General features: G+C 40.8%; 2 protein-coding genes and 1 long non-coding RNA gene across 7 annotated transcripts in view; 2 read left to right on the top strand and 1 right to left on the bottom strand.

The window, feature by feature from the left end:
• The window catches only part of opn4xa (opsin 4xa), a 40478-nt gene extending 31329 nt beyond the window's left edge, over window positions 1-9149 (top strand). The window contains exons 6-10 of the mRNA XM_088355345.1: window positions 1160-1321; window positions 2313-2420; window positions 2509-2680; window positions 7325-7443; window positions 7532-9149. Coding sequence (XP_088211471.1) covers window positions 1160-1321; window positions 2313-2420; window positions 2509-2680; window positions 7325-7435 — 553 coding nt within the window. The 3' untranslated portion in view covers window positions 7436-7443; window positions 7532-9149. The remainder of the gene's footprint in view (window positions 1-1159; window positions 1322-2312; window positions 2421-2508; window positions 2681-7324; window positions 7444-7531) is intronic.
• LOC148350115 (uncharacterized) lies at window positions 6822-12642 on the bottom strand. 2 transcript variants are annotated; one of them, XR_015852993.1, is made up of 3 exons: window positions 12429-12642; window positions 7286-7399; window positions 6822-6887 (listed from the first exon to the last, which is right to left on the bottom strand). It is a non-coding gene; the product is annotated as an uncharacterized LOC148350115 (long non-coding RNA). The 2 variants fall into 2 exon arrangements; XR_015852994.1 differs by lacking the exon at window positions 12429-12642 and adding an exon at window positions 12320-12388.
• The window catches only part of pdlim5b (PDZ and LIM domain 5b), a 170803-nt gene continuing 168860 nt past the window's right edge, over window positions 12396-14338 (top strand). For 3 of the 4 annotated variants that reach the window (XR_015852992.1, XM_088355341.1, XM_088355339.1), the window contains exon 1: window positions 12398-12562. The gene's annotated coding sequence lies outside the window, so the exon portion shown is untranslated. Of the gene's footprint in view, window positions 12563-14338 lie in introns of all 4 variants that reach the window. The other variant, XM_088355340.1, reaches the window with a different exon arrangement.

The following is a 14338-nucleotide window of genomic DNA, read 5'->3' as shown; positions in this document are numbered from 1 at the left end:
GCGAGGCAGAGGTTCGTTGACGGACTCACAAAGAACGAATGAGAGCACTGAGCTTAAATAGACAGTAAGCCTATCTGTCAATGAACCGCAGCTGGCGACACACGGGCGGGGCCAATTGGGCACCATGGCAACCGTGACATTGATACATTAATTCGATACATTTGCTCAATTTAGTCGCGCTGTTAAGAATTTATAACATTTCTGCCATTCAATGAGGAATTTATTTTTTATGACGAGATATTAAAAGATCATAGGATGACCAAAATGTAATGCATGCACGTGCTTTTAATGTAAAGAAATTAACAGTATACAAATATTTAGTTAAAAAGAAGATAAGGGTCACACTGAACTGTTTTTTGCAGCATTATGCTTCCATTTCGATAAACATTATGCACCTCTTCTTGCCCCATTGGCACATAATTATACTAGTGTTAAGTATGATTGTTTTATTTAATTTTCCTGAATATAATTTTATAGTAAAACAAGAAGAAAAAAAGAAAAACATTTTTCTTTCCCCACAAAAAAGAATAAATAAATTGAGCTCAATAATCTGAAATATCAGCATATTTTTTCTGACTTGGTCTAGGTTCATTCTATTCTATTTGTTTTCTAGTAAAGAAAAAATATTTATCAACTGTGCAACATTTGACTTTTTTTCACTGCAAAATCAGAGAATTTTGGAAATCATTGGTTATCAGTACCTGATTCCTTGGGAATGAGTGGAGAGGTGTTGAAAAAGGATAGTGGGATGTTTGGACACGTTCTAAGGGATGGGCAGGACACCTGTATGATGCGGCAGGGGTAAACCAGTGAAAGCTGTCGGGCCCTGCTGTTGAACAGGAGAGTGAGTTGTGTCACCCTGACCCGAGTGACATGGCCGCTTTCTTGTGTCCCGTTTCATCTGGAGGAACGAAAGCATGACCCACCTAGGTACCGAGGTGCCTAACTTGTTTGGGTGTTTGGGCATTTGGGTTGGCCATGTTCCCAAAATTTTCGTGTGTGTTTTTTTGCTATTTTTTTACTTTTTAAAATTGTCTTTGTTAATGTATGTGTTTGTCTTGCTGTCGGTCACCCCTCTTCAGGGATATGACCAAGGTAGATAGATAGATTCCTTAGGTTCTTTAATGTAATTGACAGTCAAATTCCTGTGTCCCACCAGGGAAGTGGAGAAATTGGGCTCCCAAGTGAGGAAGTCGACCATTATTCAACAGCAGACCATCAAGACCGAGTGGAAGTTGGCCAAGATTGCTTTTGTGGTTATCATCGTGTTTGTGCTCTCCTGGTCGCCCTACGCGTGTGTCACCCTTATAGCCTGGGCAGGGTAAATATGAAGAAAGAAAGAAGTACAGTGGAACCTCGGTTCTCGACCATAATCCGTTCCAGAACCCTGTTCGAAAACCGATTTGTTCATCACCGAAATCATATTTCCCATTGAAAATAATGTATATCGTTTCAATCCGTTCCAACACCCTGAATGTTTACCTTGAATGTTTAACGTAAACGTAAAGCTAACCCCGGCTAATCGTACGTCCGTGTTATCGTAATCTTCCGTATGAAAGATTACGCTAACATGAACGTGTAAAAACAAAAAAATAAGGTCGTTTACAAGTCATTTAGTACCCTGGTCTCCACAACAAGTGGTGAGCGGTTCATTGGAAAGGGGGCTCGGTTCCAACACCCTCAATGTTAGGCTCCGTTCCAACACCCTGAATGTTTACCTGAATGTTCAACGTAAACATAATGTTAACCCAGGCTAATTGTACGTTCGCGTTATCGTAATCTTCCGTACGAAAGATTACGCTAACACGAACGTGTAAAAATAAAAAAAAGGATAAAGAAAATAATTATGAATATGATTTCTTACCTTTGTGGTGGTCAGCAGAAGGCGCAGGTGGACAGTGGGGTATTCCCTAGCAAGATCAGAGACTCGCGCACCTCCTTCATATTTTGCTATAATTTCTTTCTTAAATGCAATAGTTGTACGCACTACTTTTCTTTTTTCACCTGTAGCAACTTTGCTGCTTGCACTAACTTTCTTCGGAGGCATAATTAGGGGCCAAAACACTTGGTACACCTATATTAAAAGCGAAAGCAAAACGAAGCACGTCGCACGCGATAACAGTCGGTCACGAAAAGATCGATCTACACCCGTACGCCGCTCAGCATCGCACCCTAGCGTACCGGCGTTGGAACTCCGATTTTTTGACCGAACAGCGGAGCAAGAATTTCTCGAAATTGAGAGGCGTTCGAAAACCGAGGTTCCATTATAAAACAAAAGGTCAATAATACCTGACGCACAAAAAACCGTCTAGATACGCAAGCATCCTGAACCCTTACTCCAAAGCCGTCCCGGCGGTTATTGCCAAGGCCTCAGCCATCTACAATCCTTTCATCTACGCCATCATTCACTCGAAATACAGGTGAGGGCACAGTATTACGCAAAATCGTGTAATGTGAGCTTGAAACTGATACGGGGCCTTTGTCCGAATCGTCAATGCTCTTCAACAGGGACACTCTGGCTGAAAAAGTCCCCTGTCTGCACTTCTTAGCCCAGGCTCCCCGGAGGGACGCCATGTCGTTGTCACACAGCCAGTCCTCCTTCAGGGACTCGGTGCTGAGCAGACAATTGTCCAAAAACAAGTTTCTACGGGTTTCCTCGTCTTTATCCACGATGAACACTGTGAGTTGGGCTCCGTCACAGATGCGGTAGTCCTGAGCGTATTTCACAAATCTAGCCTGTTCTAAATAGTAGGAATGTAACTATAATGCTAAACTCGAGATGCCACTAGATAGATAGATAGATAGATACTTTATTCATCCCCGCAGGGAAATTCACATTTTCCAGCAGCATCCCTGAGCTGAGAACAATACAATAATAAAGCAAAAAGAATACAATATACAAATACCCAGTGTGACGTGCAAATGCCCACTGTAGCGTGTTATATAGAATATTTAAATAGTGCTACACAGAATACATATTGCAATAAAATTCGATAATATGCAATGTAGGGGGTGTGGTTTAATGTGGGCTTTTACTCTGCCGGGTAGAGTTAAAGAGCCTCATGGCATGAGGAAGAAAAGATCTCTTCAGTCTGTCCGTAGTACAAGACAGTGACAGCAGTCTGTCGCTGAAACTGCTCTTCTGTCTGGAGATAATGCTGTCTAGTGGATGCGATGGATTGTCCATGATTGACCGCAGCTTTTCCAGTGCCCGTCTCTCAGCTACTGTTGTCAGGCTGTCCAGCTCTGTGCCCACAACAGAGCCCGCTTTCCTCGCCAGTTTAGTGAGACGAGAGGCATCCTTCTCCTTGGCGCAGCCTCCCCAACACGCTGCCGCATAGAAGAGGGCGCTTGCCACAACTGTCTCATAGAATATTTTCGGGAGCTTTTAGCAGATTTTGAAGGAGGCCAGCCTTCTGAGGAAGTAAAGTCGGCTTTGGCCTTTCCTACATAGAGCTTTCCTACATTCATATTTATGGGGTTCTATTGGCTTAGGAGGTAGAGCGCTCGTCTTGGGATCAAGAGATCGCAGTTCAAATCCCGGCTACTCCGTGTTACATGTCGAAGTGTCTTTGAGTAAGACACTGAACCCCTAATGCTTCCAATAAGCAGGTTAGCGCCTTACATGGCTGCATGGCCGCTATTTGGAAATGTGAAGCACACTGTAAAGCACTTTGGGAAGTCTTGACTTGAAAAGCGCTATATAAATGCAGATCATTTCATTTCATTTCATTCTTTATGGGGCGGCAGTAGCTCAGGAGGTAGAGCGCTCGTCTTGGGATCAAGGGATCCCAGTTCGAATCCCGGCTCCTCCGTGTTACATGTCGAAGTGTCCTTGGGTAAGACACTGAACCCCTAATACCCCCAATAGGCAGGTTAGCGTCTTACATGGCTGCAATACAAGGCAAATGGGAAATGTGGAGCACATTGTAAAGCGCTTTGGGAAGTCATTGACTTGAAAAGCGCTATATAAATGCAGATCATATCATTTCTTTTCATTTCATTTCATTTCATTTCCAGAATGTTCAAAGTAACCCAAGGACAGATTATATTCTGTTTGTGCAATTCTAGCACCCTCTCAGCAAGTTTATATTTGCTGTTTAAATGAATGAATGAAAACTTTATTTCGAACATTAAAATAAAAACAGAACAAAAACAATAACTCAACAACAAAATAATGAGACATAACTTGTTCGAAAAGGGGTAGTAAGAAGCAAATGCTTATATTCCCTACCCCTTCATCTTCCCGATTAAATACACCAATGATATAACAACAACTAATAATATTAATAATAACAGTAATGATATAACAATAGCAACAATAACAACAAAGTTAACCATAGTTGTAGACGCACTATTCCCAATCTCTCGTATCACTCATACCCCATTTTCTTCATCTCTGTATTCAGTAATGTTTTTTGTATTAAAATTTGAACAAGTGAATAGTTAGACATTGATTGATCTCGTCTTGTAAATTGTTCCAAAGTTTGACTCCGCACACAGACACACACATCATTTTCCTGGTGGTTCTCACCTTTGGGATTATGAATTTACTACAGCCCCTTAAGTTATAATTTCCCTCTTTCCGAATGAATAATTTTGGATGTTTACTGGCACTATGTTTTTGTTGACCTTAAATAGCAGTTGTGCACTGAAAAAAATTACTAAATCATCCAATTTTAATAATTTGAACTGCAGGAATAAAATATTAGTATGATCTCGATATCCTACCCTGTGTATGGTTCTTATTGCACGTTTTTGGAGGATAAAAAGGGGCTGTAGTGAACTTTTGTAATTATTGCCCCAGACTTCTGCACAATATATTAAGTATGGCAGAACTAGAGAACAATATAATAAATACAATGCATTAAAATTTAACATGAATTTGGCTTTACTAATTATTGAAATGCTTTTAGATACTTTAATTTTGTATGTGTCTGATGTGTGTTTTCCAGCTTAATTTATTGTCTATCATGACCCCAAAAACCTAATTTCGGATACAGTGTCTATTGCAGCACCATCCATTTTTACTTCTAAATCTCGATTTGCCTTGCAAAGAATATTACTTTGGTTTTATTTAAATTTAAAGATAATTTCTTTATATCCATCCGTACCTTTATGTTACTTAATTCATGATTAATGCAGGTTACCAAATCAATATAGTTATCATTTGAATAGAAAATGTTAGTGTCGTCTGCCAATATTACTATTTTTAATAGTTTTGAAACATTAAAACTATCGTTAATATATAAATTAAATAACTTTGGACCCAGACATGTTTGGTCACGAGTCAGTCATGATTTTCATAGATAACCAATGCATAGCAGATCTGATTCTATTTGTGCAATTCCAGCACCATCTAGAGCAGGGGTGTTACATTAAATTCAGCTCTGGGGCCACATGGCAGAAATTACATTCTCACGGGGGAAGGATCAGTAAATAAATAGCATTAAAAGTTTGCCTTAGCTGGAGAGGTGGGCGTCTTTTCAGAGCCTCACAATTAAATTATGATCTAGAGATGTAAAATTTTATAATAAAACGATTAATAAGGAATTTTTTGTTCAATATTATTTTTTTTACTAGGAGTAAATCTCTCGTAGTGTTTACATATGTTGGCTTGGAGAGGGATGGGCACCACCAGGCTGTACTTGCCCAAGCCACATGACAGGAACTGGTGCCTCTACAGCACAGGTGTCAAACAGGCGGCCCGCGGGCCAGATCAGGCCCGCTAAGGGATTGAATCTGGCCCGCGAGACAACACTCAGAGAAGCGCGAGAGAAAAACAAGCTGCATGTTGAAATATGTCAATTTGATGTTGCCAAAGCTAGGTGCCTCTCACAAAGACACTGTACTTGTATTTATTTCCCTCTCTCTCTCTCTTTCTCTCTCTCTCTCTCTCTCTCTGTCTCTGTCTCTTTCACTCTCCGTCTCTCTCTTTTCCACCCCTTTTCTCCCACTCTCTGTCTCTGTCTCTTTCACTCTCCGAGTCTCTCTTCTTCTCTTCCTTTGTTGCTCTTTGTCTCTTTCTCTCTCTGTGTCTTTTAACCTCTTTTCTCTTTCTCTCTTCCTACCCTTCGCACTTTCTTTCTCTCTTCTCTCCTTCTGTCTTTCTATTTCTCTTTGGATTTCTTTCTTCGTCTCCCTTTCTTTCCCCCGCTCTCATGACTTCTCTTTTTATCTCTTTTGTTTCTCAAGCTCTCTCCCTCTCTCTCTTTCTCTTTCTTTGTCCCACCCTCTCTCCTTTTCCCTCCCTCTTTCTCTTATTTCTTTATCTCTCTTTTTCTTTCTCTTTAATTTACTAGTCCGGCCCCTGACAGAATGTTTGTTTTATCGTGTGGCCCCCGAGTTAAAATGAGTTTGACACCCCTGCTCTACAGCCTTTGTGGTTAAGGGATCCAACCAATCAACTAAGTGTTTATTAACTTTACATTTAAAAACAAACATAACAGAACAACAATTATTTCCCATTGGTTTATTTAATTCCAGGAATCTCATGCATATCCGAAGGTGACAAAAATAGTATTCAAACACTTATTTGAATGATTTAAAAGTCTAAATTTCATATCTGTGTAATTTGGGTGTATTATTGAGTAATGATGAAATAAATAAACAATGTTTTTTACTTTGTAGGTTTTGACAAATGCGGGATGTTTTTGGAATGCAACCTCGCGAAAAATAAGGGATTACAGTGAACCATGCTGACTGATACAAGCAGGGTTGGGTAGGGTTACTTTAACTTGATTACTTTCAATTACTTTTGGATTACTGTACTCCAATACCAAATATGCTAATAAAAGACAAAATAAACTAAATATGAATAAAATGAGGACTCACAACACGTGGTAAGCTTTCTCTCCTGGCTTTGATGTCTTTGATCTCCGGCAAAACTAACATAAAATGCCACAGAAACAAAATGAAAATAAATTCAAACAGCTTGCCAACATCATTTTTGCCGTTCCATGTATTCCGTAACTCCCCGAGCCTGCACAAAATGTAGTCATTTTACCCCTGGATACAAGTCAATATTTCAAGATATCATAGTCACAATAGGACCTGTTTCTGGTAAAGACTGCCATCTTGCGGCCATGTTTCATCAGTAACTCAAAAAATAAAGGACCTGATATTTGCCTTAAGAAAAATAATATTGCTAAATTATTATATATATTTAGCACAGTAATGGTTTAAGGAATTGATATGGGAATGTTTTCTTTTTCGTTCTGTAAGAAATGTTTTCCTTCATAGTCATTGGCTCGAAATGGCCTCCATAACAAATGTCAATTCTCACCTGAATAAGCAATAAGCTTTTTGAACATGCCCATCCCAGCAGGTGTGGAGTGATGTTGAGCTCGATCCAATGGACCAGAATCTTTGTCTGAAGTCCAGTTATTCCTTTGGAGCGCTAAAAGATCAAAGCCAAGACAAAAGACCACAATGACGGAGCAGGTAAATCCCATCAACGACAGAGTAATAAAAATAAACTATGGTCATGTCAATCATAACCTAGTAACTGACAGTTTATCACCTTTCCTAGAACGAGGCGCACGCCAAACATGTGACCCAAATAATGGAGCCGCTCCAAGCTCAATGAAGTGGAAAAAAAAAGGAGTCAGAAGACTACTATCTGGTCTTCTCCGAGAGACACTGTGGTAATACACGAACCAAAGAGGGCCAGAGATAGCACAGGGCCAAGGAGAAAGTCCCACGGGCCTAGGTCCAACAAAGTGCGTCCAGTCCCACAACATCAAAGGCAGAGCTGCTGGACCATGAGGATAAACAAAGACACAATCTGGTCCTGATCTCTACCGCATGGATTGTAAAATTAAGTTTAAGAAGTCAATTAAGTGATTTAATTTAACGTGGAATACTACATTTCCTCAAATAGCGAGTGCCAACTAATCGATTCACTCAGCACGGTTATTCACTCTTGACTGACAGATTTGGGTCACGATGATGTAACAGGAGCAACATTTTCCGATTGGTTGGGAATCCGCTTCCAAAAGGTATTAAACCAAGTTAATACGCATTCGCACTTCAAATAATCCACAAGAATAGACATTTAACTAGAGTATTCCCTCGATTTTTGGGATTAATCCGTTCCGTTATTAAAGGAGCTAGACGGAATTTTGAATTGTTTTTACTTGTGGATGCCATCTCCTGGCTTGTGTCATCACTGCAGCTTCTGTCAGCTCATTCATGATGCACGTGCAAGTATGTGCAATTATTACACGCACTCAAATAAACTCTTCTATTTTCATTTTTCTTGGGGTTTGGGTTTAGTGTTTTGAACTGTAGTAGAAGAAGGGATCTTCTTACTTTCACTATTTTTATGCTACAATTTTAAAAGGAAACAAAGAAAAAGCCTCAGGTACGAGCATGATGTCACTCCCCCCCCCAAACTCCGGATTGATCGCCGAGAAAGCCTTGTGTGTATTGGTTGATTTCTCTGGGATAGTTCCGTTTTATTTTCTGCCCCCACGGTGAAAATGCCAGTTGCATCCGTCCACATATAGTGTAAGTCCATGCTTCTGGAAAGGCTCGTGCCAGCGCAACATTGTTAACAATGCACACCTTTGGAACTAACAAGCACAATACTTTGTTGATTTGCTGAGTGACGTTTCTCTAATCAGTGCCTGGGAAACAGACGGGAGTTCTTCGATTGGTTTGGGTATAAAGGCGCTTGAAAAGTGATGCCATGATTCCGTTAAGTGCGTATTTATCCGAGAAACTATTGAAAAATATCCACAGAGAATGTGCAGGTAGAACTGCAAAATGGTGAGGGAATACTGTACTTTTACTGCTCAAGATTAGACTTCTTCTGCACCAGACCTACATAATTTAGTTATTAAAATTAAATTGTATTGAATAATCATGTATACAAAACCTTCGATCTTTGTATGAGGAAATGTGGTTTCTTTATTCTCCAGAGTATTTTTATCGCTCTACAAACAGGCGACCACATAAGGTCATTAAATATATTCGAATCAGTATAATGACATGTCCCCAATAGTGAGCAAAGTGGCAAATAAATGCATCGTTGACTGGTAATCGCAACATTTACTGAATTACTTTCTGCGGGAGCACATTTGACCTGCTATTGACATATTCTTTGTGCAATTGTTTCAAAAGTCAAATAAAAACTTCAAGATACACTCATGTATTGAAGCAATCGATCCATTTTTATGATTATTTTGTATGGACTGAAGGGCAGCACGTCGGCGCAGTGGTTAGCGCGTGTGCAGCACTGTTCTGAGGTCATGAGATCGAACCCCCTGTGTGGAGTTTGCATGTTCTCCCCGCGCTTGCGTGGGTTTCCTCCGGGCACTCCGCTTTCCTCCCACATTCGCAAAAACATGCATTTCAGGTAAATTGGCCGGTCCAAATTGTCCCTAGGTGTGAATGAGCGAGTGAGTTGTCGGTGCAACTGGCTGGCAACCAGTTCAGGGTGTCCCCTGCCCACTGCCCGAAGATAGCTGGGATGGGCTCCAGCACCCCCGTGACCCTACTGAGGATAAGCGGTGCAGATAACGGATGGATGTATGAACTGAAGCTGAAAGGAAGAAGACTCGTGAGAGCGATATCAGCAGGATCATGTGAATTTGTTGAACGAGTGACTCCATTCATCGTCAGCTTTTTACAATCATTGCATCTTCGACAATTTCCATTAGGTATTGTTCCTGTCCTTTTAAAATTTAACTTAAGAGATGTCTGTTGTTATTTTTTTGTACTTTGGCCGAGAAGCATAAGGATCTGCTGCGCTTCAGCGGTCTGATAGCTTTGCACTTGGGGAATTTGCAGCTAGCTGAGCCTGCCATCAGATTATTACCATAAATTGACATGACTCACATGTATCCAAAAGCAGCTGAATTTAACCCGTCATATCAATAATTTGGTTCCTGTGGGAACTCTGACATCGCAGCGGCAGACAGTAATGTGTTGTTAAGCCTAAAATTTGAAGTAAATCCAATCGGAAGAGCAGCATATATGAATACAAACCTTTTTCCTTTTAAAAAAATATATATTTCCTAAATTCTCTGTGTCATTTTAAGTTCTGATAGAAGGCTCTCGGAATGGATATACTGTACAGTATTCTATAAGTAATCACAGTTTTTCCTGCGGCAGCATGGCGGCGCAGTGGTTAGCGGCACAGTTCTGAGGTCGTCAGAACCTCCTGCGTGGGTTCAAATCCAGCTACCTTACTGTGCGGAGTTTGTATGTTCTCCCCGTGCCTGCGTGGGTTTCCTCCGGGCACTCCGGTTTCCTCCCACGTTCCAAAGACATGCATTTCAGGTGAATTGGCCGGTCCAAATTGTCCCTTGGTGTGACTGAGCGAGTGAGTTGTCTGTCCCCGTGTGCCCTGTGATTGGCTGGCAACCAGTTAAGGGTGTCCCCTGCCCACTGCCCGGAGATGGTTGGGATGGGCTCCAGCCCCCCCGCGACCTTAATAAGGATAAGCGGTACAGCTGATGAGATGAGATTTTTTCCTGCAGGCTTTTGGGGCACATTCTGCATGCACATCTTTCGGATGGCCGCTAGAGGGCGTACCTAAGCCATGGCATTTATATACAGTACACAGTTTTTTTTGTAAAGGAGAATCAAATGTGACACTTCCCTTCTGAGTACATAATATGTTTTAAGTGTATTGCAAGGTATTACTCATCAATTATTATGTGAAATCTTGGTTTTAAAAATGTAAACATTTCAATAGCACAATCAAATAGTTTAATTGAACCTGGGATTTTTTTTCATGCTTTTAAGTTTGCCATGGCAAGTTGTGTAAACTCACAATTGTGTGAACAGTTGTAAGTATAAAATCAAAGATGGTCAATTTAAGTTGGACGTAATACCTTCATCAATAAATAAATGAGTAGAAAAATATTGTGGGAATGAGTACAAACAAAGTATCTTTTAATTTAGAATTTCAATATTATCAAGAAGTTAATTTGTATATCCTGTTTTGATATCAATTCTGTCTGTCCCGTTGTTTAATATCGGTTTCCAGTTTCGTTCCCGTCTAGTTTGTCCTGTTTAATTTCGATATCCTGTTTTGATATCAATCCTGCCTGTCCCGTCCTGTATCGACGCCATCCGTCCAATATCTGCTCGGGCAATTGGTATCGGTATCGTCGGCTTCTGGCTTCCTATCATTCCACGCGAGACTTCTGCCTAACGTGCATGACTCCCCGTCCCCATTTTCCCGTACACTAAAAGGCTTGTGTGAGAAACGTCACGCATTTGGGTCCTGAACCTGTTCCGGTTCTTGACATTGTGACCCTCCGAAAAACACCCAGTGCACTAGCTAAGACACACTTTTTATGCCATTATTTACGAGCCCTGTGTCAAATGAGTTTTACAATTATGTTATAAAATGATAGAAATTAATAAACCAGACAAAATACTGATAACTAAACTCTTATGTTAGCTGTTTGGCTGTTAACTTACACATGGGGTTCATATTATGTCAAATAGAGACGGTTAGCATTAGCTTTGAAATAGTTAGCTTTAGTTTTGAGAAGAAGTGTTAACTTTTTTATGGAGTTGCATACCTTGTCAACCTGTACGTTTTTGCCATACAAAGTACGTTTATTATGCATTTTAAGACGCGTACGATGTACGAGAAAATCTGTACGGAAAAACGCAAATTTGTCAATTATGGGTACCATCCGGTATACACCGACTATCACGAAACGGCAAATCAATCAAGTCAAACGAGTTCGCCGCGGAAGCCTCTATCTCGGTATAGTTGTTTTCGTTGCAAACGAAGCGAGCGGTTTGATGTAGTGAAAGGAAGTACGTCTCTTTTTAGAGAACCGGCTTTTTCGGCTCAACTCATTAAAGAGAGCCGGCTCACTTGCTTTGATGCATTATATTATGAATTAAACTAAATATGAATAAAATGACTACATTTTGTGCAGGCTTGGGGAGTAACGAATACACGGAACGGCAAAAATGATGTCGGCAAGCTGTTTGGATTTATTTTCATTTTGTTTCTGTCGCATTTTATGTTAGTTTTGCCGGAGATCAAAGCCAGGAGATAAAGCTTACCACGCGTTGTGAGCCATCATTTTATTCCTATTTAGTTTATTTTGTCTTTTATTAGCATATTTGGTATTGGAGTAATCCAAAAGTAATTGAAAGTAATCAAGTTAAAGTAACCCTACATGTCAAATAGTAACGGTTAGCATTAGCTTAATAATAGTTAGCTTTCGTTTTTAGAAGTGTCAACTCTCTTTATGGAGTCGGCCCACTGTCAAATAATCATACGGTAATAAAAACACAAAATGTTAAAATATATAGATAAATATTCCTCGGGGCGACTCACGTTAGTCAAACAAACCCCAGCCCGCCTCCTTCTGTCGCCGGAGGGCAGCAATATCTCCTTCCCGTCCCCGCCCCGGTGGTTGCCTTCTCCCTCCCACCGTCAGACTTACACGCGGAAGTCCCGGTTCGCCTCAGCCAGTGTAGTCCGTTGCCCTCCAGGTTCAGAACCCAGCGAGCGACCGACCGGGACGCGTCTCCCTTCCCCGTCTCGAGCACCGGCAGAGAGCGGCTTCGCAAGGCAAAGGTAAGCCGAGGTCGACGCTTCGATCCCGGGGACGGATGTTGGCTGGTGTCGCTTTATTTCGTACACTTGAGTTTCACCTCCACGACTTTGAATGACTTTTATTAACATGGGTAAGTCGATAGACATCTGTAAACGATTTTTATGTGACATTAGGATAAAGTTATTTTATGATTGTTTGTTTTGTAATAAAAAAAAAAAAACTGGGTTAAGCAAATCCTAATATAGAGAAGTAAACAGAAACCCAATTATGACTTTGTCTCATGACTCTAATAAGCAGGGTGCGGCTAAACGTGTCTGGTTCTTTACAAGTACATATAATGTATTCTATTTTAATTCGATTTTGAATATATCACTGTTCTTGTTATACACATTTATATTCCAAATTGCATTTTATATGTGTGTGGAGTTTGCATGTTCTCTCCGTGCTTGCGTAGGTTTTCCTCCACTCCGGTTTCCTCCTACGTTCCAAAAACATGCATGTCAGGTTGATTGGCCTAACCGAAATCTCCCTAGGTGTGACTGAGCGAGTGAGTTGTCTGTCCCTGTGTGCCCTGCGAGTGTCTGGCAACAAGTTCATCGTGTCCCCTGCCCACTGCCCGATGATAGGTGGGATGGGCTCCAGCACCCCCGTGACCCTACTGAGGATAAGCGGTGCAGATAATGGATGGATGGATACTAATACAAACAAGACAATGTCCTAGTCATTGTGATGTCCCAAAACGGCACCAAAGCACTTATTTTATATGCTATATGTAACATCCTACATGCCGACATTTCTTGTGTAAATATCATGTAAATCATAACTATAGCCTTATCCTCCTTGTTTTATAACCTTATCTTCTCTGTTCCTTTATCTTCTTGGCTTTTTACCTCACTGTGAATGTGTGAAACTGGAATGTCATGCCCAATTTCGTCATCACAATATGTTAACCCATTTACTAACAATGACAATAAAGGTATATTCTATTCTATTCTATTCTATTATACCACAAACTGGTTACCATGACAACAGTCCCGCCTCTCACAATTGTTAAACAGACGTCCAAATTGTCCCTAGGTGTGAACGAGTGAGTCGTCTGTCTCTGTGAACTGGCAACCAATTCATCGTGTCCCCTTCCCACTGCCCGATGATAGCTGGGATGGGCTCCAGCACCCCCGCGAACCTACTGAGGATAAGCGGTGCTGATAATGGATGAATGGATGGATGGATGGATGGATGAGTCATATTTGAGCTACTAGGTTAAGGCCCCCTTTCCCATGCAGTGTAGTCCATTCATATGAATATGATTATTTGCGAATTTCAATGTGCGTTGGAAGTGACATGTAAATCATTTGTCAATGTTTACACAAGGGAAAAAGCGCCTTAGATCCTTTAACAGAGTCTGAGACAGTTCCTTTCCCACAGCCATCACTTCCCAAGTTAAATCAAGTCATGTTTATTTGTATAGCCCTTAATCATAAAGAGTCTCAAAGGGCTGCGCAGACCAGATTATTGCAAACTACAGACTATATGACACCATCCCCTGATCTAAAACCTACATGAGGGCAAGGAAAAACTCAAAAACCTCAACATGAGGAAAATGAGGAAACCTTGAGAAGGGACCGCACATGAGGTCATCCCTCTTCCAGGATGACCAGGCTGCAATGGATGTTGCAATAACAAATAATACACGGATATTGTCAACATAAAATATAGGTTATTCATATGCTATAGAATAGAAGTGTGTTTTAAGCCTAGATTTAAAGAGTTCCACTGAGGTTGCAGATCGAATTTCA

Source organism: Urocampus carinirostris, chromosome 16, assembly GCF_059441175.1.
Source record: "Urocampus carinirostris isolate Australia breed hairy pipefish chromosome 16, RoL_Ucar_1.0, whole genome shotgun sequence".
Lineage (NCBI taxonomy): Eukaryota > Metazoa > Chordata > Actinopteri > Syngnathiformes > Syngnathidae > Urocampus > Urocampus carinirostris.
The sequence above is the reverse complement of the archived record's forward strand: the minus strand, read 5'-3'. Positions and strand labels throughout refer to the sequence as shown.